At 48.1% G+C, this 27,466-nt stretch overlaps 2 gene segments (V, D, J or C); both read right to left on the bottom strand.

The window, feature by feature from the left end:
• LOC125398559 (Ig gamma-1 chain C region secreted form-like) overlaps nt 1–27,466 on the bottom strand; it is a 135,568-nt gene that overhangs the window by 41,574 nt on the left and 66,528 nt on the right.
• The window catches only part of LOC146892511 (Ig gamma-3 chain C region-like), a 77,503-nt gene continuing 65,754 nt past the window's right edge, over nt 15,718–27,466 (bottom strand). The window contains 4 exon segments of the C gene segment in view: nt 15,718–16,143; nt 16,255–16,575; nt 16,677–16,706; nt 17,053–17,343. Coding sequence covers nt 15,821–16,143; nt 16,255–16,575; nt 16,677–16,706; nt 17,053–17,125 — 747 coding nt within the window.

Genomic DNA, 27,466 nt, shown 5'->3' with positions numbered 1-27,466 from the left:
TTTCTCTAAAAGTGACCACGTACTCAGACACAAATCAAGTCTCAACAGATACAAGAAAATTGAAATAACTCCCTGTATTCTTTCTGGCCAGCACAGATTAAAACTAGCAATCAACAACTATGGAAAGAACAGGAAACTTAAAAATTAATTTACGGAATAATTCACTGAATTTACTGAACAACTCACTACTGAATGAAAGATGGGTCAAGACAGAAATTAAGAAAGTGATAAAAGTCTTTCTAGAATTGAATGAAAATGAACACACAGTGTCCTTTATGGGACTTATGGGATACTGTGGAAACACGGTCCAGGAATGGAGTCACGTGAGGGGAATTCTGAGCACTTGCGAGAAAACTCCAAGAAAGCAAGACCTCAGTCTCTTCAAACGTGGAATTATTCTGAAAACATGTTTTTGTGCTCCTCCCAGGTGTAGCAGATAAGACTGAATTGGCTTCAGATTATTCATTGCGACTGGCTATTTTATTTGTTTATATGCTTCTGTAGACAAACATGTCTTTGTTGTATGCAGCTTGCTCATCATGTACAGCCCTTGTGATTGTGCAATTTACTTATGTGACTCCTCCTAATCCCCAGAGTATGAGTTTTCTGATGCTCTGAATAAAGTTGGTTGTTACATGAAACTTTAGCCTGACTCATTCATTAGCCCCATTCTCCCACGTCCTGTAGCCTCTAGAACAGTAAGCAAGTGGTGCCACAAATCAGGGGCTGAAGTTGGTGGAGAGATAAGAGAGTAGGGAAGCTCACGGAAGGGTGAGTGAGAATAACCCGACAGAAACAGGGAACGCTTTGCCTTGTATTAAGCTGTGTATCATTTTTTTTTTTTTAAGGAAAGGAGGAACAATTGTATCAAAATCACATCTGTTAGATTACTTCAAGCTGTTTATGATTATAATTCCTGGTTTCCAGGTGAAGGGACTTTAGATGAAGAAGTATGATGCAGACTTTGAAAGAATATTGAGAAGACATGTAAAAAAGGGGAAAGATCTCTGCTCAATTTTTGGTCTTTTGACGTTAATTAGGATTGTTATTGAAATGCTTAAGAAAGAAAAAGGAGGATATTAATCATGAGAAAGAGATGCCCAATTTCTTTACTGAATAGAAACTGAATGATCAAATCTTTAAATTGGGAAATGAGGCAAAAAAGGAGATTTTTTTTTTTCCATTCAGGCAAAATTGAAAGACTTTCTCAGCTCCCTTACTGGAGTCTCCTTTGGATACATATCCTTCATTGCCTGAAAGTGACCCTAGAGCACGGGGTGAGGAACTTGATAATCAATCTAATCTTAAATTCCCTCCATTTCCTGATGAAGATTTAGGACAGCTTATGAAAATGCTAAATTTGCAATCTAAGCAATTCCTCCGGGGCCTCATGAGCTGCACTTAGTATTTCCAATGCATTTTTAACAAAATCAAAATGCTTATATACACTAATCAATCTGTTAAAAATCTAAAAGCAAAGATGACATTAGACAGTTCTTGAATATTATTTTGAGAGACAAGAAAAAACGACATCTATTTGAATCCAGACTAAAAGAAGCATTTGTGTGTCGTGTGGATCATTTACTATCTTTAAACTTATTTTCTCCACTAAACTGTTTCCTACAGGTATAGCACAAGAGGACAAACTTTTGGAATGGGTTTATTTACACTATAAGGGCCAGAAAATGTTAACTCCTTACCTTACTCTTCTTTCTCAATTAATAAATCAGGTGAGGACCTGATGCAACAATTACATGGATTTGATTCCCGCTGTATTATTTTACTCTTAACTATCAATAGTTTTAAAGAGCATTACAGAACTTCATGAATTTTCAAATTTCATTTGCAGATTTTATGGAAGGATAGGAAATCACTACCCAGTTGGTAAGTGTAGCATGAGGGGGCCGGCTTGTTGGGGTTTCCGTCCTGCCTGGTACCCCACAGCTGGCAAATCCCAAAGAGAAATCACACACAGGACTCCATAAGGTTATAAACTGATTGGCCCATTAGGTCAGGCTTCTTGTTAACTCTTATAACATATATTACCCCATTATCCTTATCTATGTTAGCCACATGGGCTCAGTACCTTTCTCAGTGTGACAGCTTACATGTTGCCTCTTCGGTGGTCTGCGCAGGAGTGATGGAGGAACCTCTCTGCTTCCCAGAATTCTCCTGTTCTCATTGTATCACCTCTACTTCCTGTCTGGTTTTCCCGCCTATACTGCCTGCCTGGCCAATCAGCGTTTTATTAAAATATGATTGACAGAATACAGACAATTCTCCCACATGTATGGGTTTTTCCTCATACAAACTGAATTTGTGATTACAAAAATTGTCCAAGCTTCTCTCCTTCCACAGTCATATACATGTCTTATTGATGGCTCATTTAAGGGTTTAGGAAGGATTTGTGGTCCAGTCGTTCACCTATCTAGTAATACTTCTTTTTCCCCTCAGCTCAGCAGGTGGAACTGGATATTTTGAATTATCTATTACAGTTAATTCACAAACCCTTAAATATTGTTTCAGATTCTGCTTATGTTGTAGGGTTATTTCCATCAATAAACTCATACTCATTCACACTCTGACCTCCCTGGTTTTATTACAAAAGGAAATAAGCGAGAGATTAAATAAATAAATGAATAAATAAACAAGAAACAGATTAACTGGCCCTCTTTTTCCTTCTACAGAAGAAAATTGGTAAGAAAATCCTTGACTGTAAAGTCAGAACCATGTGGCTGACACTGCCAAGTTTTGCTGTTTGCTGGGGCTGGAACATAGCCCCCTTGTTAAGTTACATCTTCACCAGCTTTCTGTTTTCCACGACTTTCTTCATTAACTGTCCTAGAACTCAATTTGTAGACCAGGGTGGCCTTGCATTTAGAGATCTGTTTTTATCTGTCTCCAGAGGACTGGGATTAAAAGCATACACCACCATACCTGGCTCTAAACTTTTCTTTAATTCTTTTTCACAGTTGGAAATTTAGCTCGATGGAATCTTGACCTAAGGACTTCCTTCCTTTATTTCATTTCTTAATCCATTTACCTCCTTGAACACAGGACTTAGCTTCATTGCACTTCCTGAAGCTTCTTTTCTCCTCAAATTGTACATTTTGTATTTGTTCTTTCTCAGCTTGCTCCTTTTTATTAGAGTTAACACTAGTAACCACACAACAGAGTCTATACTAGGCTATTTCGAGACTTCCTCTGCAAACAGAATAAATCCATATCTCTTCACTTTAACCTCAGGCAGACTCTTTGAGCAAGGGCAAAAAGCAACTACATTCTCCGACAAAGTATCAAACAAAAATTCTTCTCCTCTGAAACCTCTTAATCTAGGCACCCACAGTTCAAATCTTCCTACTAGTATGGTCCATTAAATAGTGCTTAAAGCACCCTACTGTTTTCCAAACACTAAAGTACTAAAGTGCGAATTTTCCAAACAAAACCATGGTCAGTCCTTTCACAGCAATATCCCTGTCCCTGGTACCAACTTCTGTTTTAGGATTTCTACTGCTGTGAAGAGACACCATGACAACTGCAACTCTTTTTTCTTTTAAATTTTATTTAAGTAACACTTTTTCATTTATTTTACATACCAATCAGTTCCCCTCCCCTCTCTCCTCCCTTTCCCTCTCCTTCCCATCTACCCCCTTCTCCATCCTCTCCTCCTCCTCCATTCAGAAAGGGGCAGGCAACTCTTATAAAGGAAAGCATTTAATGGGGTGGCTTACAGTTGCAGAGGTTTAGTTCATTATCATCATGGTGGGACTTGGCATCATTCAGGCAGACATAGCACTGGAGGGAGTTGAGAGTTGTGCATCTTGACCTACAGACAACAGGAAGCGATCTGTATCACTGGGTGTAACTTGAACATAGGAGACCTCAAAGCCCACACTACAGTGACACACTCCCTCCACAGGGGAACACATATTTCAACAAAGCCATTTTTCCTAATAGTGCCACTCCCTTTGGGGGCATTTTCTTTCAAACCACCGAAATTTGTATGGTGGAAATGTCTGGTTACTGAAGAAAGAAATTTAAAAGATTTCAGAAGATGGAAAGATCTTCCATGATTATGGATCAGTAGTAGTAACATAGTAAAAATGACCGACCATCCTACCAAAAGTTATCTACACATTTCATGTAATTTTCATCAAAATTCCAATACAAAATCTTCACAGATCTTGAAAGGATCCAGCTTCATATGAAAATAAAGAACCCAGGACAACTAAAACAACACTGAACAATAAAAGAGCTGGTGGAAGTATCACAATCCTTGAGTTCAAGTTGCATTACATTGCTATAGTAATAAAAAGTATGCTATTGGCACAAAAACAGATACATTAATCAATAGAATCAAATTGAAAATTCATATGTAAGTACATATACTTATGGATACCTGATGTTTAATTAAGAGGCCAGAATGCAGCATCAATGGTGTTGGTCACACTGATAGCTGCATGTAGAATAATAGATCCATACTTACCACCTAACATAAAACTCAACTCAAAATGGACCAAATACCCCAACAAAGCCAGATACACTGAGCCTGATAGAAGAGAAAGTGCAAAATAACCTAGAACTCAGTGGCATAGAAAAAGATTTTCTGAACATAACACCATTAACATACATTAACACAGGCACTAAGATCAGCAATCAAGAAATGGAACCTCAGGAAACTGAGATGTTTCTGCACAGCAAAGGACACCATCATTCAGACAAAGCAGCAGCCTAAGGAATGGTACACAGTTTTTACCAACTACATATCTGATAGAGGACTGATATCCAAAATATATAAAGAACTCAAGAAATGAGATAACAACAGCAACAACAAAACAACCCAACTAAAAAGTGGAGAGCAGCTCTAAACAGAGAATTCTCAATACAGAAAACTTAAATGGATGAGAAACACTTAAATGTTCAGTGTTTTAGCCAGGGAAATATAAATCAAAACTACTTTGGGATTCAATCTAAACCTGTCAGAGTGGCTAAAATCAACAGAACAAGTGAGGAGGATATGGAATAATGGGAATACTCATCCATTTTTGGTGGGAGTGCAAACTCACACAGTCACTATGGAAATAAGTGTTGTGGTTCCTCAGGAAGACTGAAATTGATCTACCTCAAGATCTAGCTATACCACTCTTTGCCACATACTCAAAGGATGATTCATCCTATGCCAAGGACACTTGCTCAACCAAGTTCTTTTCCATTCTATTCATAATAGCCAGAAATTTGGAAACAACCTAGATGTTCCTTAACAGAAGAATAAAGAAAATGTGGTACATTTACACAATGTATTATTACTCAGCTGTTAAAAATTGACATCATGAAATTTTCAGGAAAATGGATGGAACTAGAAAAAAATCATCCCGGGTGAGGTATCCCAGACCAGAATGACAAATACAATATGATTTTGTTTATGAAGAGTCCAGGCATAAGAAAATAAAAATGTAGATTCCAAAAATAAAAATGTAGAAATAAAGAAATATAAAGTTATAAGTCTAGGAGAATGAGAACAGACTATCAGCAGCTTTCTCAGCAGATCAAGGATCATTCATTCACAGTGAGTTATTTTCTCAGATGCTTGGGAAGCGTAGGTCATTTTACAACTGGCTGTTTTATTTACAAGGCCAGAGTGTCTCTCTACTTAAGAGCAGTGTCCTGACCATCCTTGATAAATGGCAGATGTAAACTGAGTTTAACCTTTAGGAGACAGAGATATGTGACCTCTGGGTCAGACACTGTCTTTGTTATGGGAAACTGGCACCACCAGAGGAGAGGCATAAGACCCCAGTTTACACCCGGAGGTACCAGGAGACAGTGGATAAATACAAAGGTTTAATTAATGAGCTCTGATGATGGAGGTTATAAAGTATGGCAGTCAGTATCTGAAGATTTACCCGGAAACAGTGTGAAAGGTTTTTCTTCCTAAATTCTCAGCCCAGGAACCAGTTAATTCCAAATTCCCCCTTGACATTAGCACTCACTCCCCTCTCTAGGGTCTCCGCTGATCAGCCCAAGGGTCAGGGCAAGGTTGTAAAAATTCCTTTACCCAGACCTAATGCTTGGTGTCCTAACTATAAAAGGTGGGGTCAGAAACTAGTCGATGCCGCAGCCTAACAAACACCACCTCTGGCTGTGGTCTCAGCTAGCTGATAAGCTTCTGTGCCCTGCGGTGTTTTATTTTATTTTTTTATTTTTAAGTTTGCTTCTGATTTTCCTAGGATCTGGTTTCTGGAATAAAGTTTGCTTCTGGTTTATTAGACTTGGTGGTGTTCTCATCTTTGTGTGACCCCCCTGGACCCAACAGTTTATATTGTGGATATTAACTGCTAAGGCAATGGTAACCAAACTACAACCCACAGAACCATAGAAGGTAGGTATAGAGTAAGGAACCAGAGCAGTTGTTCTCAACCTGAGGGTCATGACCCCTTTGGGGATAGTCAAGTGGCTCTTTTACAGGGATCACCTAAGGCAATCGGAAAGCACATATTTCTGATGATCTGAAGAACTGATCATCTCTCTATCTCCAGGTGGATCCTCCCACTTACGAGTACCCACTGTATACATTAGGAAGACAGAGAACCACTGGACTAGAGGGAACAGATAGATCTTGTTAGGAAAGGGAAATAAAGTAGATATGGATGGAAGAGCATTGGTGAGAATGGAAGGATCAAGTTGGGAGGGAGTGAGAGGGAAGAGGGGCTTGTGGGAAGAAATACAGGGAGAGACAGTTAAAATTGAGGGGCATTTGAGGGATATTATGGAAATCTAATACAGTAGAACTTTCCTAAAATATATGCATATATGAAGGTGCTTGAAATGAAATTACCAAATAATGGGGGAGACAGGCCATTTCTTACTCAGTGAAGCTTCCAGTACCAGGATTGGATTACATCTAATTGAGTTGTTGGCCAAAGGGGCCCCGTGGGAATTCCCAAACAACCTAGGCTGTTGTCAAGTGTATAGGTTGCTCTCTACAAACTGATAGCAAGGCCCCACTGATGAACACAATACTATATTGGACATGGAGAATTCGAGCTGGTGCTTACCTAGAGCCGTCACCTCTGTGTTCCCGTGTCTTTGGTACAGGAAGGGACTCTGCACACCATTAAAAGGAAAAGATAAGCACAAACCAGTCACAAACCCTTAATCTACCATGGTGTCCTGCCTGCAAGATACGCTAGGCCAATGGTGTTACAAAGCTTGTGGGAAGAACCAGCCAGAAACTTGTCTGACTTAAGCCTATTCCACAAGATGTAACCCCTATCTGATACTGCTTGGGTGACCGAGATAGTCCAGGGACATAGAAGAAAACCAAAAAATACTGGTCTAAAAAAGAGGGGAAAGTGTAGTGATAAAATGACTTCTAATGATATTCTGCTATGTAAGCAGAGACTGCTTGTTTATTTTCCAGCTGCCCAGCCCAAATAAGCGCACAGAAACTATATTAATTACAACATTATTTGGCCAATAGCTTAGGCATATTTTTTAACTAGCTCTTATATCTTTAATTAACTCATTTCTATCAATCTGTGTACCGACACAAGGCTGTGGCTTACTGGTAAGGGTCCTGTGGGCATCTTTCTTCTTGGACAGCTACATGGTGTCTCTTTGACTCTGCTTACTTTAGATCTCTGTTCAGATTTCCCGCCTGGCTTTACTCTACTAAGTCGTTGGCCAAATAGCTTCTTTAATAACCAATGGTAATAAAACATGCTCATAGCATACAGAGGGGAATACACATCATTACTATATTCACAGATCAGTGCCTTATTCGGTCATCACCAGAGAAGCTTGCTCCTGCAGAAGATGGGAATAGATGCAGAGACCCACAGCCAGGCATTACACAGTGAATGAGATAGCTTGGAACATTCTGCCCTAAATGGGATGTCTCCATTAAATCCCTCCTCTCAGAGCCCAGGGCACCCCCAGAAGAGGAGGTGGAGAGAATGTAAGAGCCAGAGGGAAAGGACACTGAGGAAAGACCCTCTGTCAGTATGAGCTCAGCTCATATGAACTCAGAGACTGAGGCTGCATGTACAGGACCTACACAGGTAGGAACCGGTTTCTCTGCATATATAATATGACTGTAGGGCCCGGGTCTGCCCCTACTCCCTGGGGGGGCGTCTCGAGGACAGTTCTGGTCAGCCAGCTCAGCTTCCTGCTAGTTTCTGTTATCTCTGCCTAGCCTGATGTTTTAGCTGTAGGGCTTCGTTTTATCTTTGGTATGGTAATTTCCCACCTGCCCGGGAGGAGTTCCTACAAGGCGCCAGGTCCCTCCTGCCTGGGTTGGTTCCTGCTGCTAGGTTCCCCTCTGGCTGGGAGGGAATTCCTTTACTGGGGCCTAGGTCTATTAGCTTTGCAGAAAGCTGAAAAAAGTGGCATTCGGCTATCTCTTGACTAGTGACCATGGTCTCTTGTGTTTTTATTTCGATCTCCAGGCCTTTGCCCGGATTCGCGTAAGGTACGGTTGTGCGGGAACGAGAGGGTAACACAGAATTGGGTCTTACATATGACTTTCAGTTCAGTGTTTCTATAGGATTCCTAGGGTGAGAATGAGTGCGTCTCTGATTCTTGTGCCTTCTTTTGGGCTCTTCCGTTGGTTTGTCTTGTTCAACTCCAAAGTGATAGCTTTTGTTTTATTACATTATATTTTATTTTATAATACTTTTTTTTTCAAAAATAAATGAATGAATGAAAACCTAGCCACCAGGGTAAAGGTTAACAGCTGAACTGTCTACTTATATCTAGAGGAGAGCAAGAATCAGTTTTCTCCAATATAGTGGCCCTGGATGTATCAACCACTCCAGGACAGGCCTCATGTTCATCAGAGTTGAACAATATCAATTCCGCTTCTGCCCCCAAACTCCAAAGGTTTATTTTCTTTCCTTCTTTTAGTGTGTGTGTGTGTGTGTGTGTGTGTGTGCGCACACACACACACTTTTATTTGGTTACAGTTTGCTGTTGTTGTTTTTTCCCCCTTTTGGTTTTGGGGTTTTGTTGTGTTGGGTTTCGGTCTGTTTTTTGAGAAATAACTTTAAGTTGGGTGGGTAGGGAGGGGAGAAGATCTGGAAGGACTTGGGGAGGGGAAAGCATCGAGTCATATTTATCTGGAGGAACAGTGGCTGTGGACTCCACAAAACCCCACTGCCAAGGCCTATGTCATATGACTCAGACGAGCTCACAAAGCAGCAAGCTGTATTCTTTTTTTCTTTTTCTTTTTTTGTTTATTGAGACAGGGTCTCTCTATGCAGCCCTGGCGGTTCCGGAACTCACTCTGTAGACCAGGATGGTCTTGAACTCATAGAGAGCCTCCTGTCTCCACCTCCCGAGTACCAGGATTAAAGGTGTGTCTACCACTATCTGATTACAAGCTCTACTCTCCTTGGCCCATATAAGAAGGACTTGTCTCTGTAGGGTGAGGACACATTGATACTGGTCTCTTACGATACAGCACAGTTCAGCCACGCCCAGAGCTGTTAGCATGGGCGCAGCTAGAGGATGGGAGTCCCAGGTCAAGGCTGTCAGAAGAGCACAGAGTAATGGTTCCAGCTTTGGGAGGCATGGCCTCATAGCAAGACCCAGGTCCGCCTATCCAAGACTGTCTTAGTGCTACCTCTAGGCTGAACTGAATCACTGTGGTCTGCTTAACACAACTTGCCTTCTTCCATGCTGGCACACTCTTAGCTCAGCACTGGTCCCTTTCCAACCCCCATACTTTGCTGTCTCTCCAGAACTGCTTGCTCAGGGGCTACAGCCCCAAGGCCAGTAGGAGACCAGGCTCTGTGATGGCCTAGAATCCTGAGCCTCCTCCTACACATCAGGCCACATGCCTCTTTCCACTGCCTTCCTATGATCACAGCTCTCAACCAATAATGCTAAAAGGGGAAAGAATACTAGTGTTAGCTAGGCGCAAAGGCGACACCCATACCTATCTACACAGGAACTGGCATATGACGCACCTGCATGCTTCTATAGTCTGGCAACTGTCACATGTCACAAACATTAACTGCAGCACCAGGACCATCATTGGTAGGCTTGAAATGGTCATGTGACAAATGCATACACCAGTTGCATGAAGATCGTCTTAGGACATACGGAGAGACATTACAGTGTGGCATCATGCAGTGGCCATTGCACAGGGGCCATACATGACACACTCAGTCACACACGAGCTCACAGGATTATGCGTCTGCTGACTTTCTAGCATCCTTCCTCTCAGGCTCAGTACTGATCATCCTGGCCCAGTACAGTGCCTATGCCCCAATATTTTTACGCACAGGTTCCTGGTTGTACCACCTTCCTGTGTTTATTCCATCACCTCCAGCATAACACCCACCTTCTCCTCCACAACTTCTCCCACTCTACTCCACACAGCTCACCACTGCGCCAGCCTCTCCCACTCAATGGCCATGGATGTTCATCTCCCAAAGGAACCTGAGCTCTGCGAACAGAAATGTCCCCTGGTTCATGTTTCTACGGGCCTATTCTGTATCTGTGCACTATGGTAAAGCCATACTGTGTCCTTGACACCTAACCAGTCTTCTGACCTAATACAGATGTGCATTCAGGGCCAGCTGGACAGGGAAGACGTGATGTGACACAGGGTAATCACGCAGACAGTATGTGTACTCACTGAACCCAAGCTCCGAGTGTGTGTCCTCTCTGTGTGGCCTATGCACACTTTTCTATCTTTAGAAAAATATGCTGCAGATATGAGAGAAAGTAACCAAGTGGGTGAAAAGTTAACCACATCAGGAATGGGAGAGACCTTATAGTCAAATAGCCCAAGGCAGCTATGGACAAAGGCAGAGTCAGGCCATAGGGCATAGGGCACATGCTGGGCCTGGGAAAGCAGGCTATAGCTCCCCAAGTGCATGCTCACACTAGTGAAGTTTCTGCACTGTTCACTCAGGGTTTAGGTATGCTGCCCATAGGGGGACCCCAGCCTCAGCTAGTATGCACACGAGAGCAGGCATGGTGTTGATCTACATGATTGTTTTGTTTGCATAGTCTAGAAAGGATTTGATTCTTTGTTCTGGATCCCAGAACATACGGGTGGGAACAGCCTGTGTTGGAGAGAGTCTTGGCACCCCTTGTTATCACATTTGCCCCGCTAATGCTGAGTCAGACAGATGTTAGCAAAATGTTGGTCCTGGGCTGGGGATGTAGCTTGGTTGGTGCAGCGCATGCCTAGCTGTGGAGAGCCCTGGCTTTCATCCCTGTCATCACGTAAACCAGGTGTGGTGAATGTAAGCTTGTAATCCCAGTACTTCAGAGGTGAAGCAGATGAATCAGAAGTTCAATCTTTTTTGACTACACAAGTCAGAGGGCAGCCTGGAATACACAAGAATCTACCTTCAAAACAAATAAAAAAGCCAGCATTCCACTTGCAACAAATGTATCCAGACACTATGACTGAAACCACATCAAGTTTAGACTTTTTCAGAGTCTCAGAGATGAGCGCCCAAGTTCTTCAGAGAAGCAGAACAAGTGGCGGAAGATGGGTGGATGATAGAGGATAGATATAAACAGTAGACCATAGAGAGAGGACGATGGAATGGAGATGACAGGCAGGTAGACCACAGAGGGAGGACAGACAATAGACAGATGGGTGACACACAGAATGAAGCTCCAACTCCAGAAGGATGATTTTATGGACAGATAGAGACCCAACGGTTACAGATGGAATGGGGAGGAACTGAAGTCTTAAGGGACTGGCCACACAGTTGGGCTGAATATGTGGATGATAAGTTTGATGCACCTGGGACAAGCCAGCAAGAAGGAAACCGAGGCAGGAGCTGATATTGTGACCTTGTAACAAGATTTTTCCTTCTCTGGCAGACACTACAGACCCTTGCTTTTCTTTCCCCTTCACTTGCTCTCCCTTAGGAAGGCTGTCACCCTCTACCAGTGGGAGTGGGGCCACTTTCACCACCCTGTCTTCTCTACTGCAAGTCCTCAGTCTACAATCCACCCTCAAGCTGCAGCATCTGCTCCGCGTATAGATATTAGCTCTCTTCTTCCTGACTGCCCCTCCCTCCCGGCCACCACATCCTGTAGATGCAGGATGATTCCCACTAGCAGAGCATCCCTACCTGATTATGAAATAATTGGAAGAGACTTGAGACTGGGAACAGAATGCTGGATGGACGAGGCTTTGGATGTGTTAGTATGGTGTGTGCATGTGTCCTTTTGTACAAGGACAGTGGGGTTGGTCCACACAGGAAGAACAGAGTGAGTCATACAAAGTCGGAGGATGTTTTATTGTTATTAAAAAGATGGAGAGAGACCTTAAAGACATAAATGGGCTCCAGAAAATTTAAAGAAAAAAAGCTGGCAAAGCTAAGCTTTGTATCATGAACATCTCTTGGGAATCCCCAAAGAGCCGGGCATCCTCCCTTTTCCTTCCCATTTTTCCCCTTGTCTTTGTTGGAGACTTTGAACTGGCATTGGCCTTTATACGAAATGAGGAAGAGTCATGGTGCCTCTCCAGTGCCAGTGGCTAGTCAACTTCAGTGCCCCAGGCGTGGCCTCTCTCCCTAGAAGTCTATTCTAACTGGTATTTTCTTCAGTGAGTGGCCTGGTCCGGATGGCAGGCTGCAGGAAGGACACAGTCTGGCCTGGTTTTTCTCGCACCCTTTCTCTTTCTCCCATGTTGCTCCTGGACTACCCGGTGGCCTGACTCGGATCTGCTCCTCAGGCCCTTTTCCTGGAGGTCCTTCTGGGTTACTCAGCCCTTGCTCAGTGGCCTCTGCACCGGTTCCTGCTAGGGCTCAACAGAGGCTGTGAGGCTCAGGTCCCCCTCTGAGTGTCTCTGGAGTATAGCTGGGTCATGCAGGGAGGTGACAGTGTCCTGCTCTTCAGGCTGTGGGGTGAGCAATGTCTCTGGTTGGATTTTGCATCCGAGAATTTAGCATGTTGCATAGGTGGCAGGAAGAGGTCTTCATAAGGAGCCCCATCTTAGGGAGGTTCTGGCCCTACATTCCAAAAAGCACGAGTTCACTTAAGTGTCAGGAAAAATCTGGCAGGGCACTGGTGGTGAGAAAGCCATCAGACTTTCAACAGCCCTTCCCAAATTTCCCTTTGGTGTCTCTGGCGTCTCAGCTTCAGTGGCATGTGGAAACTTCCCCTTCTCTCAGGAAACACTGTTTTTGAGAGGACTGTGTAGACACGGCTGGTTCTAAAGCTTGTCTGCATCTAACGGATGCAGGTAACGCAGCCCTTCGGGGAGAGGACCCAGTCACGGGCCAGACACCCTGTAAAAGGAACTTATGGGCCTATCCATCAGTCTGGCAACGGCTGTGCTGGTGTTGCTTGGGTGCTGTTGGCTATCGTCTGGGGAAGAGTCTTCTCTTCTTTGTGGTCCTCCAAATGTGAAAGGGAGGCTGGTAGAAGAGTCAGAGCCATAAGCTCAAAGGAGGCTGAGATGAGAGGGCAGTTTGGCCTGTTCAGCTGAATGGACTTGGTCCTAGAGGGCTGGTGAGCTCTGAGTACCTCTGAGAGGTTATCTAGGCGCCCTGTCCAATCATGTTCCGATAGTCACGGCCAACTGTCTGCTTCACTTCCACCACCGAGGAGACGATCCACTTCACCTGTGGGATGCAAAAGTGAGATGAACTGCCTGACTTTAATCCCCTCCATCCTGAACAGTGAGAGAGGGTCAGCTCCCAATCTTGGGCTGACATATAGCTGGAGTGAGGATGAAATGGTGACGTTTTAGGGCACAGTTTTGAGATAGTGTATAGCTATCGTAAGGGGAATTGTGGGGATAACACAGGGATCTGGGGAGGGCCAGGTTTAGATAGAGTGGGGAACGACATAGAAACAGTGTGCAGACGGTGTTGGAGACGACGGATAGGGTAGGTGACAACACAGAGGAGCATCCCACAGAGGAGCGTCCAGACAAATTAGGGACAACGTGGACCATGTGGGTATAACACAGAACAAGAGAGGGGCAGTGAGGGGGTGGTATGAGGACAGAATAGGACTGTGGAAGATGACATATGCCAGTGTGGGAGAAAGCTTGAGACAGCATGGACTAGGCAGGGGCAGCATGACTTGTCATGGAGATAGTTCGTGGATACGTGGACTAGGCAGGGGCAGCATGACTCGTCATTGAGATAGTTCGTGGATACGTGGACTAGGCAGGGGCAGCATGACTCGTCATTGAGATAGTTTGGGGATAGTGTAGCTATCATGGAGGGGCTGGGGGAGCTGTGCTGACCTTGAAGAGTGTGACGGTGGCACTGTAGCACACGCTGAGCAGGAAGAGGGTGATGAAGATGCTGATGGTCGTCCAGAGCCCGTCCAGCTCCCCGTCCTGGGCCTCGGGACAACTTTCATCCAGTTCCAGCTCTGCACAAAAAGAAGCAATCAATGTTTATCCCAACAAGGGAGTGATTCTCGATGTGGCAGCTGAGTTTGCACGGAGGTAGAGGAGAAGGAACCAGCTGGACGGCGCCAACAGACTCTCCCTTTCTGCCCTCTCTGGGCCAGCAGCCCAAGTTCCTCCAAGTGTTCCATCTTAAACCCTGGGCTCAGCCAGAAACAACAGGCCTGATGGTGGCCGGGACTATGAAGGACCCTTTTTATCTACCCCACCACTTAGTACTGGGCTGGCTGGGCTGAATCAGGGCTTATGACCCCTGTCGGGAGTGACTCCGTAGCCTGTCTGAGCTGCTGATTGTCCCATGGTGACCAAGTCCAGAGGGCCAGAATGAGGGTAGGGCCTGTGTTTGGTGATGCCTGGGCTTTCTAGAAGCTCCACATTTGGGAAGTGAACCAAGGAGAGTATTAACTGTGTGGGATGAAAACAGGAGCTGGAGGATGGAGGGTCAGACTGTGTCTGGGGGTGCTTTTCTGTGTGCTAGGGCAAAGGATTCAGGTGCTCATGGGAGCTATTTCATCGGCACTGGTCCAAATATGAACATTTAGGTAGTGTTTAGGGAGGCTGCCCATGTGAGATATTGCTTGTATGTGTGTATGTGTGTGTGTGTGTGTGTGTGTGTGTGTGTGTGTGTGTGTGTATGATTGGAGTCAGAGGTGCCATGTGGGTTGTATGATGTTCAGGAGGCTGGTTTTAATGGCTATGGTCTCAGCCTATATGTGGGTATTTAAATAGTCAATTCCTTGATGGCATCCAGGGACACAGGTGTCAGTGACCCTGGTCTCAGATGTTCCTCTTGGAACACAGGTGTAAGTGAATGTCATATGGGATGTAGTCAGGAGTGGTCATCCCTATCTCTGAGGTCTGGCAGAGTTTGTCTGGGCTCCATGTATGGACAGCAAGAGTCTTTCTTTCCGTCAATGTTCCCGCTTACTTCTGCGGTGCTCACAGAGACCTCCTCAGTCACAGTGGGGGGTCACGATAGAGAGAAGGGCAGACAGGTGAGGGTGGGGCTTGTGTTGAGGTGAGGTGCACTCCTTGTATTTCTTTCTTTGGATGTTTTCTAGGGGTGCCTCCAGTCCCATCACAGAGCAGCTGGTGGATGGAGGGAGGGTATGGAGAGAGTCGCTTGGGCCAACCTTCCTACCCAGTGAGGGATGATTTCTGGCAAGGACAGGCACACTGGCATGCTCTGGGTCTGTCAGTGTAAGATCTCTTTTCTTTCATTGATGCTAACTTAGGCCTCCAACCCTGGTCAGACCCCATAGCCTGTGGTTGAGGCATGTCATGAGCTATGTGCTGTGTAAAGAATCAGGATAATCTCAGAGGGTCCCAGGGTATCTCTGGGTGCTTTATTTACAGGGTTAGGGGGTAGGGCTGGTAACAGTGTCTTGTAGGACCCAGTGTCTGGCTGGGTGTTTGAGCTCATTTACCCGGGGTGCGGGAGAGGTTCTTCTGCGTGTGGTGATTGTGCAACGCCTCGTGTACCACAGAGCAGGTAAAAGTTTCTCCTTGCAACCAACTGCTTGTGTCCACCGTGAGCTTGCTGTAGAGGAAGTAGGACCCATCTGAGTCCAGAATGGGTGGGGTGTTCTTGTAGTTCTGCTCCAGCACCCCGCTCCTTTCCCACTCCACGCTGATGGCTTCAGGGAAGAAGTCTGTGATCATGCAGGTCAGGCTGACCTTCCTCTTGGACATTTGTTCTCGAGGTGGAGGTATGGCGTACACTTGAGGTACCCTGGGTTGCCCTGCAGAGAGAGACGTCACAACAAATTAAGGACGAAGTAGAGGGCTGTCCACACAAGTGTTCATTCTCACGCCCCACCACAGCTCCCATCCAGTTTGTCTACAGATCCCACCTTGGGGTTTTGAGATGGTTCTCTCAGTGGGGCCTGGGAGGCCTTTGTTGTTGACCTTGCATTTGAACTTCTTGCCACTCAGCCAGTCATTGTGCTGGATGGGGAGGACACTGACCACACGGCGGGTACCGTTGCTCAGCTCCTCAGGAGGCTCTGTCTGAGCTGTGTACACTTCAACATTGTTCACAAACCACTTGAACTCGACATCTGGTTCTTCCTCACTCACATCCACCACTACACATGTGACCTTGGGGGTCAGGGTGATCATGAGTGTCTCTTTGGGCTTTGGAGGGTAGATGAAGACAGAGGGTCCACCGACATCTATAAGGAGAAATAGGATGGATCAGAAACTGGGCCTCCAATGTGTGACTGTTTGTGACAGTCATTTCCTGGGACTAAAGAAGGAGACTTAAATGACTTACTTGGGCACGGGGTAGGTGGGATGATGGGCTCTGCAGAGAAAAGACCAGGCATTAATAGAGTCAGAGTGAGAGAAGGCACCAATCTTGGGGGACGGCCCTAGTGTGGGCAAAGGTCAAGCTGTTCCTAGATATGATACGGATTGGGAGGTTGAGACCTGCGTCCATGATGTGAAATGTTGGTAGCCTTCTCAGAAGATCACTCTCTGAGTGTGAGGAACACGAACAGAGGCCTCCAGGAGGTAGACACAAAGGAACCCTGTTCCCCTGATTGGTGTTGCCTCCCTGTCAACGTCTGTCCAGCTTGATTGTTGTATACAGAGGTTGACCCCAGTCTGACCTCCCAGTTAACCTTTATCTCCCTTGGTCACCCTCTCACCAATTTTCTTGTCCACCTTGGTGCTGCTGGCTGGGTGGGCGACGTTGCAGATGACGGTCTGGCTGGGCCACATGCTGGAGGGCACAGTCACTGAGCTGCTGAGGGAGTAGAGCCCAGAACGCAGGACCGCCGGGAAGGTGCGCACACCGCTGGTCAGGCTTCCAGAGTTCCAGGTTACGGTCGCCGGCTCAGGGAAATAGCCCTTGACCAGGCATCCCAGGGTCACTGTGGAGCCAGTTGTGCCTCCACATCCAGGAGCCAGTGGATAGACAGATGGGGCTGTTGTTGGGACTGCAAGAGAGGGGGATGTGTGAGCTTGTCAGACATGGCTGGATCCAAGCACCTGGAAGAGCTCCGTCCTTGATCCTACAAGAATCCCAGGCTTCTGCAAAGAGCATGTAGGATCTAGCACCGGGATACGGGCAATCATATGGCCACCTTGAGTGTTCCAGCTGTCTCAACTTAGACCCTGCTTACCCCAGGATCACTAGATCAGCCTGACCAGTAGAACTTCTGAGCCCAGCTCTAGCCCCAGGATATTTTCAGAAAGTTGGTGGATGAGCTCTCCGTTGTGCTTTTTATGTCCAGTTCTATAGTCTCTTGCACTTGTGTCTTGAAGCTGTACACATTGTTCAAGTCTTCCCTCAGTGGAGCCTGCATTCCTTTTCCCAGTTCTGCCTGCCCTGCCATGTTGGCGTCTGTTGTCTTGTTCCCTCTCTGTATTTTATGTATGTATGTGTGTGTGTGTATGTATGTACATATGTATGTATGTGTGTATTTGTTGTGGTGTCTGGTCTAATAGATGGGCCTGCTGTCAGGTCCCATGAGCTGATCCCAAAACCAGATCCCTAGTCCTAGCCATGTAGGCTGTGCCTTCTGGTGTTGTTTCTGAGTGAAGGAGGGTAAACAAATCCCACTCCTAGACTCTTACTCTGATTCCACGCTGACACAATGCCCAGAGGACTCTTCCTCAACCTGCCTGCTACTTTGATTCCTAAATTTGTGCTCTGGGCTCCAGCTTGAACTCAGCCCTCCTTGAATCTTCCTCCTTGATTCCTGAGGTCCGTACCCAGCACAGCTGTCATGCACCTTCTCCGCATGGGCAGCCCTGGCCTGCCTGCCTTCCCTGGAGGCATCCATGCTTCTTGTCCTCTGCAGGGTAGTCTTCCTGGCTGGGACCTAAAGAGCTCAGCTCTAGTTCCCCTGCCGCCTCTTCTCTTCCTACTAACCCCGCACTCATCCCTGGCTTCCCTTACATGGTGCCAGTGTCTTCCACATCCCAGCAAAGTCCCTTTTCTTGTTCTGGAAGCCTTGGGCCCTTTAGCATAGGATGTGCACCATTCACGAGGGAATTGGGTGTCAGGCTTGTGTTCCTCCCAGTCCTAGTCTCCTTCTCTCAGCTCCAGGGCGTACTGGACTCCTGCCATCCTTCTTTGCACCTTAGCTGCTGGCACCCACTGCTCAGACCCTGAAATGCACCCCCACCGCTCTGGGCATCCAATTCTCTGTATATCTAACTACTGTGGCATGCTTGACCTTCTTGTCCTATGTTCCAATTAGTCTCCAACGACAAAGATTGGGCTCCTGACCCCAGAAGGGCGGCCTATAAGGTTCTTTTGAGAGTGTTAGCCTTGGTCACTTTCCCTGCTCAGACAAGGTTTTTCTCGCCCCTCACTACTGGTTCTCTCTGCAGCCATGCTGACCCGCTGTCTGTGAGTTCAGGCAAGCCCCGAGCACTTTCCCTCTCTCCTTTTCCTTCCCTTTCCTCTTCTCTCTAGTTCTTGCACATGGCCCTCTATCTGAACCCAGCTCTCACTATTGCCAGAGGGCATGTTTCAAAATGAGGTGCAGACCAGCAACAGGGGAGCTGATGCAGCAGGAAAGGTAAGATGACCTGGTCCCCTCTCAGCTGTCTTAAATTTCTGCATCTCACCTGATCCCCAACCCCTTAGCTATCACTGCTGCCTGAATCTCACTTCTTACAAAGACCCAGGGCTCATTCACCCTGCCCAGAGAATTCCTGGTTGCCCCTGCTAGACCTACTGATTTCCTCGGTTGATCTGGTCCCCTAGCATTACCACCTGCCTCAGGATACTGTGGCCACTCAGACTGGGTCCCCACACAACCACTTGCTCTGGTTTCCATAAAGCTAGTGAGTTCACTTTCTCACACTTCATCTGCCCCAGAACTGCAGTAGCTGCTTGATCTGGTCCCCCACAGTCCCCTACCTTCTTCAGTCACTTTTAGGTACTCAGCCCGATGCCCTAACTCCTACCGCTCCCAGCTGTCCTGTAGTAGTCGCTCAGCCTGTTCTCCGTTCCCTCACTTGGTCTCAGCTCACTGGTAGCTGGCAGTTCAGTATGGTGTCCTATAACCTGGGACCTCTCCATCTCACAGCCCAGCATCCCCGTGGCTTCTCCGACTGCTCCTTCACATTCCCATCCACCGCAGCCCCCTGTAGTTTCTTAGCCCATGCCTTCCATCGTCCCCTACCACAGCTCTCTCATAGGTGCTTATTTTGATTTCATGAGCATCTGAGGTTTCCTTGACTCTCCAGAATTCTCACCTACTCTGGATCCCTGGAAGAGCTCATCCTGGTTCTCCCCTTTCCCAGATGCCTCAGATCACACATGGCTGTTCAGCCTGGCATCCCACACACCCACCAGCTCTAGCTCCACTGTAGCTGTTCAGTCAGAACCCCTGTACCCTCACTTGCCCCATCTCCCCTGTAACTGTTCAGCTTGGTTGCCAAAACTACTTCCATATGCCTCCGCTGTCCTGTAACTGTTCAGCTTAATACTCCAAACATTTAATGTCCCTATCTCCCTGTAGCTACTCAGCCTGGTCCCACACTCCTATCTTCCCTAGCATCCCCCATAACTGCTCAGCTGGTCCCATTTCCTAGCACCCCAGAACTGCTCAGCTGGTCCCCACATTCCCTAGCTCCCCCAGGGCTGCTCAGCTGGTTCCCACCTTCCCTAGCACCCCAGAACTGCTCAGCTGGTCCCCACCTTCCCTTGCTCCCCCAGAGCTGCTCAACCAGGTCCCCACCTCCCCTAGCACCCCAGAACTGCTCAGCTGGTCCCCACATTCCCTAGCTCCCCCAGAGATGCTCAGCTTGTTCCCACCTTCCCTAGCACCCCAGAACTGCTCAGCTGGTCCCCACCTTCCCTAGCATCCCAGAACTTCTCAACCAGGTCCCCACCTCCCCTAGCACCCCAGAACTGCTCAGCTGGTCCCCACCTTCCCTAGCACCCCAGAACTGCTAAGCTGGTCCCCACCTCCCCTAGAACCCCATAACTGCTCAACTGGTTCCCACATTCCCTAGCACCCCAGACCTACTCAGCTGGTCCCAACCTTCCCTAGCATCCCAGAACTGCTCAGCTGGTCCCTACCTTCTCTAGCTCCCCCAGAACTGCTCAGCTGATCCCCACATTCCCTAGCACCCCAGAACTGCTCAGCTGGTCCCCACCTTCCCTAGCATCCCAGAACTGCTCAGCTGGTCCCCACCTTCTCTAGCTCCCCCAGAACTGCTCAGCTGGTCCCCACCTCCCCTAGCACCCCAGACCTGCTCAGCTGGTCCCCACCTCCCCTAGCACCCCAGACCTGCTCCGCTGGTCCCCACATTACCTAGCACCCCAGAACTGCTCAGCTGGTCCCCACCTTCTCTAGCTCCTCCAGAACTGCTCAGCTGGTCCCCACCTTCCGTAGCTCCCCCAGAACTGCTCAGCTGGTCCCCACCTTCCGTAGCTCCCCCAGAACTCCTCAGCTGGTCCCCACCTTCCCTAGCTCCCCAGAACTACTCAGCTGGTCCCCAGCTTCCCTAGCACCCCAGAACTGCCCCGCTGGTTCCCACCTTCCCTAGCACCCCAGAATTGCTCAGTTGGTCCTCACCTTCCCTAGCACCCCAGAACTGCTCAGCTGGTCCCCATCTTCCCTAGCACCCCAGAACTGCTCAGCTGGTCACCACCTTTCCTAGCACCCCAGACCTGCTCAGCTGGTCCCCACCTTCCCTAGCTCCCCAGAACTGTTCAGCTGGTCCCCAGCTTCCCTAGCTCCCCAGAACTGCTCCGCTGGGTCCCACCTTCCCTAGCACCCCAGAACTGCTCAACCAGGTCCCCACCTTCCCTAGCATCCCAGAACTGCTCAGCTGGTTCCCACATTCCCTAGCATACCAGAACTACTCAGCTGGTCCCCACATTCCCTAGCACCCCAGAACTGCTCAGCTGGTCCCCACCTTCCCTAGCATCCCAGAACTGCTCAGCTGGTCCCCACATTCCCTAGCATCCCAGAACTGCTCAGCTGGTCCCCACCTTCCCTAGCATCCCAGAACTGCTCAACCAGGTCCCCACCTCCCCTAGCACCCCAGAACTGCTCAGCTGCTGTCCACCTTCCCAAGCACCCCAGAACTGCTCAGCTGGTCCCCGCACTCCCACCTTCCCTAGCACCCCAGAACTGCTCAGCTGGTCCTCACTTTCCCTAACTCCCCCAGAACTGCCCCGCTGGTCCCCACCTTCCCTAGCACTCCAGAACTGCCCCACTGGTCCCCACCTTCCCTAGCTCCCCCAGTACTGCTCAGCTGGTCCCCACCTTCCCTAGCTCCCCAGAACTGCTCAGCTGGTTCCCACCTTCCCTAGCACCCCAGAACTGCTCAACCAGGTCCCCACCTTCCCTAGCACCCAAGAACTGCTCAACCAGGGCCCCACCTTCCCTAGCACCCCAGAACTGCTCAGCTGGTCCCCACATTTCCTAGCTCCCCCAGAACTGCTCAGCTGGTCCCCACCTTCCCTAGCTCCCCAGAACTGCTCAACCAGGTCCCCACCTTCCCTAGCTCCCCAGAACTGCTCAACCAGGTCCCCACCTTCCCTAGCTCCCCAGAACTGCTCAACCAGGTCCCCACCTTCCCTAGCACCCCAGAACTGCTCAACCAGGTCCCCACCTTCCCTAGCACCCCAGAACTGCTCAACCAGGGCCCCACCTTCCCTAGCACCCCAGAACTGCTCAGCTGCTGTCCACCTTCCCTAGCTCCCCAGAATTGCTCAGCTGGTCCCCATCTTCCCTAGCACCCCAGACCTGCTCAGCTGGTCCCCACATTTTCTAGCTCCCCCAGAACTGCTCAGCTGGTCCCCACCTTCCCTAGCTCCCCCAGACCTGCTCAGCTGGTCCCCACCTTCCCTAGCACCCCAGAACTGCCCCGCTGGTCCCCACCTTCCCTAGCACCCCAGAACTGCTCAGCTGGTCCCCACCTCCCCTAGCTCCCCCAGAGCTGCTCAGCTGGTCCCCAGAACTGCTCAGCTGGTTCCCACCTTCCCTAGCTCCCCAGAACTGCTCAGCTGGTCCCCACCTTCCCTAGCTCCCCAGGAACTGCTCAGCTGGTCCCCACCTTCCCTAGCTCCCCAGAACTGCTCAGCTGGTCCCCACCTTCCTTAGCACCCCAGAACTGCTCAGCTGGTCCCCACCTTCCCTAGCTCCCCAGGAACTGCTCAGCCTGTGTTTTACATCACCTGTCTCAGCTCTGCTACAGGTGTTGTTTCCTGAGCTTTCAAGGCTTCTGTGACTCCAGAATGCCTACCTATCTGGGACCCAGAGGTGTTCAGTCTGCTTCTCCAATCTCCCTCCTGCTCAGCTTCCCTCTAGCATCTCAGGTTGGACCGCCACACTCCCACCTGCCTACCTTTCCTGCAGGTCTCACACTGGTAATCCACACTCTCATCTATCCCAGTTTTCCTTCAGTTCCTCAGTTTGGTCTCCCACACGCCCACTTTCCCAGACCTGATGCAGCTGTTTAGTCAGATTCCCATATCCTTTTTTTTGTCCCAGTTCCCCTGTAGCTGCTCAGCCTTTCTCGCCATATTCCTGCCTACTCCAGCTCCCATTCAACTGTTCAGCCAGGCCCCCTAGGCTTCCACCTGCTCTAGCTCTCCTGTGGCTGCTCAGCTTGGTACCTCGAAATCTTAAATGCCCCAGTTCCCCTGATCTCCTGGGCCTTCCTTGGCCCTCTTAAATGCCCACCATCCACAACCTACCTGTAGCTTCCTGTCTGGTTCTTGGAGTTCCTTAGACTTCTTCCTGCCAGCCTTGGCTTCTTTCAGTTCATGTTTGGCCCCACTCCTTCTCATCAACACTGAGCTTGATTCCCAAACCCCGGAGAGTCCACCGTCTTTTCTGCATTCCCTGGTAGGCTTAGAATCCCTCTTGGATGAGTTTTGGATTCCTCCATGCCTTCCTTCCCCTGTCAACTCACCATTGTCAGCCTTGTAGGTTTCTGCTACAGAAAACTTGCTTCTCTGGTTCCCACTCTGTTGACTCAGCTGATTTGGTCCTACCAGCTTCCGGACAGACCAAGTTCATCTCACAGGTCTGCTGATGCATCCATCCCATCATCTACTTGAGGCCAACTCTGGTTGTTGTCGCTGTGTGTGTGTGTGTGTGTGTGTGTGTGTGTGTGTGTTTCAGGTCCAGGGGCCTGTGCTCCAGCCCATGGGATCCCTGGACTCTGTCTGGTAAACACTCTTCAGGTTGTTGTCTTACCTGTGCAGCCCCCGAATCTCTTCTATAGCGCCTGGTATCTCAACCTCTTCCCACTCCTCCATGACTTGTTGGTTGCTCAGTTCTGGAGACATCCTCTGTTGGCCCAAGTCCCATGGTCCTCTCCATTTGCACCATCCTTTCCCTGTTATGTCACTTATGTGAGGGAAATGGGAAGATGATTCCCTCTTTTCTTGTTTTGTCCCATGGCTCCCAGAAGCTTAACTCTGGGTTCTGTCCGCCTCGGAGTTGAGCCCAAGTGTCACAAAGGTGTAAATGCCACCTCACAGCCATCTCTGCACAGACTAAGAACAGGATTGAAACTGGGTGGCACAAGGCACTACCTGAAATTCCCCTTTCTTTAGGGGTTTCTGTGTCAGGGGGTGAGGGGAGAACAGATCTGGCTGAAATTGCTTCACGAGGATGGGTGGGGGTGGATGAAGTAGTACCCTTGAGACCCAGGGGAGAAAGCAGGAAGCCTGGCCATTACCTGCTGCTCTGTGTTCACAGACTCCTTGGGTTCCTGGGCTGGCTGATATTGTTAACTCTGTCTTCATCACTTCCCTGGAGAGGGAAGGCTTCTTATTCAGACCGAAGCCCAAACACGGTGGCAATGTCGTCTTGTCCTTCTCCCCAGACAGTGCTTTCTTAGGGGAACCCAAATCAATCTCTGCTAGGGAAGAGAAGGGACTAATGCCAGGTGGGAAGAGCACACAATGTAAACCAGATGAGGTATGGAAGGAGTTAGAGACCTGTGCTCACACGCAGGATGGCATGGCTACAAGAAAATCTGTGCTGGTGGCCAAGAGGGGCCTTTGGCTAAACTTCAAGGGGACCTAGGCAGGTAAAGTCCCTGGAGATGGCTTTTGCAAAGGAGTGATATGAACTGCTGATCAAAGAGCAGAGACCTCGTTGAGACAGGAATCAGGAAGAATAAACCTGCTACAGCAGTGTGGGGTGGGGGGCAGTGGACTCCAAGGAGAAGAGGAAGGGATGCTTACTTCGGACCCAAGAGGCATATGTCAGAAGGCAAGGTACAGGTTAGGGAGAGGAAGTGGGCCTGCGCAGTCCTGGGGCTGAAGTGGTGGTACGCTCTAATTTGAGGGCCCAGGATTCCTAGAAAGAGAGACTTCCTTGGGTGTAGAGACACTGGCGCCACGTAGGACAAAGCAGGGATCAGTGTGGGGTCAGAGGTAAGAGAAGAGGCAGTAGTAGCGGTAGTAGTAGTAGCAGTGCTACTACTAAAGAGCTGAGCTCATTAGGTTCCCCTTAGGAAAAATACCCTGCAGAGGGCAAGTCAGTCAGGCCAGGGCTGCCCATGCGGGGAAGGTGCATGACGGGTGTGCTGGGTATGGACCTCAGGAATCAAGGAGGAAGATTCAATGAGGGCTAAGGTCAAATTTAGAAATTAAAGTAGCAGATAGGCTGAGGTCCCCTGGGCGTTGTATCAGCGTGGAATCAGAGTCTAGGAGTGGGATTTGTTTACTCTCCTTAGCTTAGAGCCAACTCCAGATGGATATGAGTTTGTGAAGAGCCTGTGGGTTCTGAGAACAGGTGCCACCAATCAGGCCGGATACTGTCTTAGTTACTTTTCCATTGCCGTGATAAGACACTATGACAAACGTAATATAAAGCACTTATTTCTGGTTGACAGTTTCAGAGGGTTAGAGTCCATGACCATCATGGCAGAGAACATGGCAGCACGTAGGGAGGCAGGAAGCTGAAGGAGTAGCTGAGAACTTACATCTTTTATTTTATTTTTTTAAAAAAAAAACAGTCTTTTTTATTTTACATACCAATCCCAGTTCCCTCTCCCTTCTCTCCTCCCACTGCCTGCAATATCCACGCAACCCACACCCATCATTCTCAGAAAGAGTGAGGTCTCCCATGGGGAGTCAACAAAGTCTGCCATATGCATTGAGGCAGAACCAGGACACCCCCCGCCCCCATATCTAGGCTGAGCAAGGAGCCCAAGGGAATGGGCTCCAGCCAGTTCATGTACCACAAATACTGGCCCCACTGCCAGTGGTCCCACAAACTGCCCAAGCCACACAACTGCCCCCCACATTCAGAGGGCCTAGTTCAGTCCTCTGCAGGCTCCCCAGTTGTCAGTCCAGAGTCACTGAGCTGCCACTAGCTTGGCTCAGCTGTTTCTGTGGGTTTCTGCATCATGGTCTTGAGCCCATTGCTCTTACTATCGCTCCTCCCTCTCTTTGACCGGACTTCGGAAGCTTAACCAGTGCGTAGCTGTAGATCTCTGTATCTGCTTCCATCAGTTACTGAATGAAGGTTCTATGGTGACAGTTGAGGTAGTCATCAATCTGATTTCAGGGGAAGGCTAGTTCGGGCACCCTCTCCACTATTGCTTAGGGTCTTAGCCGGGGTCATCCTTGCAGATTCCTGGAATTTTCCTAGTGCCAAGTTTCTTGCTAACCCCATAATGGATCCCTCTATCATGATATCGCTTTCCTTGTTCTTCCTTTCCGTCTTTCTCCCAACTAGGCCATCCCCATCCCTCATGTTCTGCTCCCCCTCCCCTTCTCCCCTTTCCCCTTTCTCTTCCTGTCCAGGGAGATCTCAGGAGATACTGTCTATTTTCCCTTCCCAAGGGATCCCTGCTTGTCTTCTTAGAGTCCTTCTTGTGTCTTAGTTTCTCTGGGGTTGAAGACTGTAGGCTGGTTATCCTTTGCTTTATATCTGATCTCCACTTATGAGTGAGTACATACCATGTTTGTCTTTCTGGGTCTGGGTTATCTCACTCAGGATGGTTTTTTTTTTTTCTGATTCCATCCATTTGCATGCAAATTTCTTTTTCTTTCTTTTTCCATTCAAAAATTTACACTTCCTCCCCTCCTCCCCATTCCCCTCTCATCCTCCCACTCTCCTTCCTCCTTCCCCCTCCCTTCTTAAGAGAGGGCAGACTACCTTGCCCTGTGGGAAGTCCAAGGCCCGCCCCCCTCCATTCAGGCCTAGGAAGGTGTGCATCCAAATAGACTAGGGTCCCAAAAAGCCAGTACATGCAGTAGAAACAGGTCCTAGTGCCATTATCGATGGCTTCTCAGTCTGCCCCCATTGGCAGCCACATTCAGAGAGTCCGGTTTGATCACATACTTGTTCACTCCCGGTACAGCTGGCTTTGGTGAGCTCCCATTAGATCAGCCACACTGTCATTGTTTTTAACCGCTGAGTAGCACTCCATTGTGTAAATGTGTCACATTTTTTTTTCTCCATTCTTCGGTTGAGGGACATCTGGGTTGTTTTCAGGTTCTGGTTATTACGAATAATGCTACTGTGAGCATAGCTGAGCAAAGGTCCTTTTGGTATGAATGTGTATCCTTTGAGTATATGCCCAAGAGTAGTATTGTTGTATCTTGAGGTATATTGATTCCCAATTTTCTGAGAAACTGCCACACTGATTTCCAAAGTGACTGTACAAATTTGCATTCCCACCAGCAATGGATAAGTGTTCCGCTTACTTCACATCCTCTCCAGCGTAAGCTATCATTGGTGTTTCTGATCTTAGTCATTCTGACCTGTGTAAGATGGTATCTCAGAGTTGTTTTGATGTGCATTTCCCTGAAGGCTAAGTTGAACAATTCCTTAAGAGTCTTTTGGCCATTCAAAATTCTTTTGTTGAGAATTCTCTGTTTAGATCTATACCCCATTTTTAATTGGATTCTTTGGTATTTTTATGTCTAGTTTCTTGAGCTCTTTATGTATTTTGGAGATCAGTCCTCTGTCTGATGCGAGTTTGGTGAAGATATTTTTCCTATTCAGTTAGCTGCTGTTTTGTCTTATTGACTGTGTCCTTTGCCTTTTAGAAGCTTGTCAGTTTCAGGAGGTTCCATTTATTTATTGTTACTCTCAGTATCTGTGCTACTGACGT

This window comes from Myodes glareolus, chromosome 11, assembly GCF_982192425.1.
Source record: "Myodes glareolus chromosome 11, mMyoGla1.1, whole genome shotgun sequence".
NCBI classification, from domain to species: domain Eukaryota; kingdom Metazoa; phylum Chordata; class Mammalia; order Rodentia; family Cricetidae; genus Myodes; species Myodes glareolus.
This window is presented reverse-complemented; position numbering and strand designations above follow the sequence as displayed.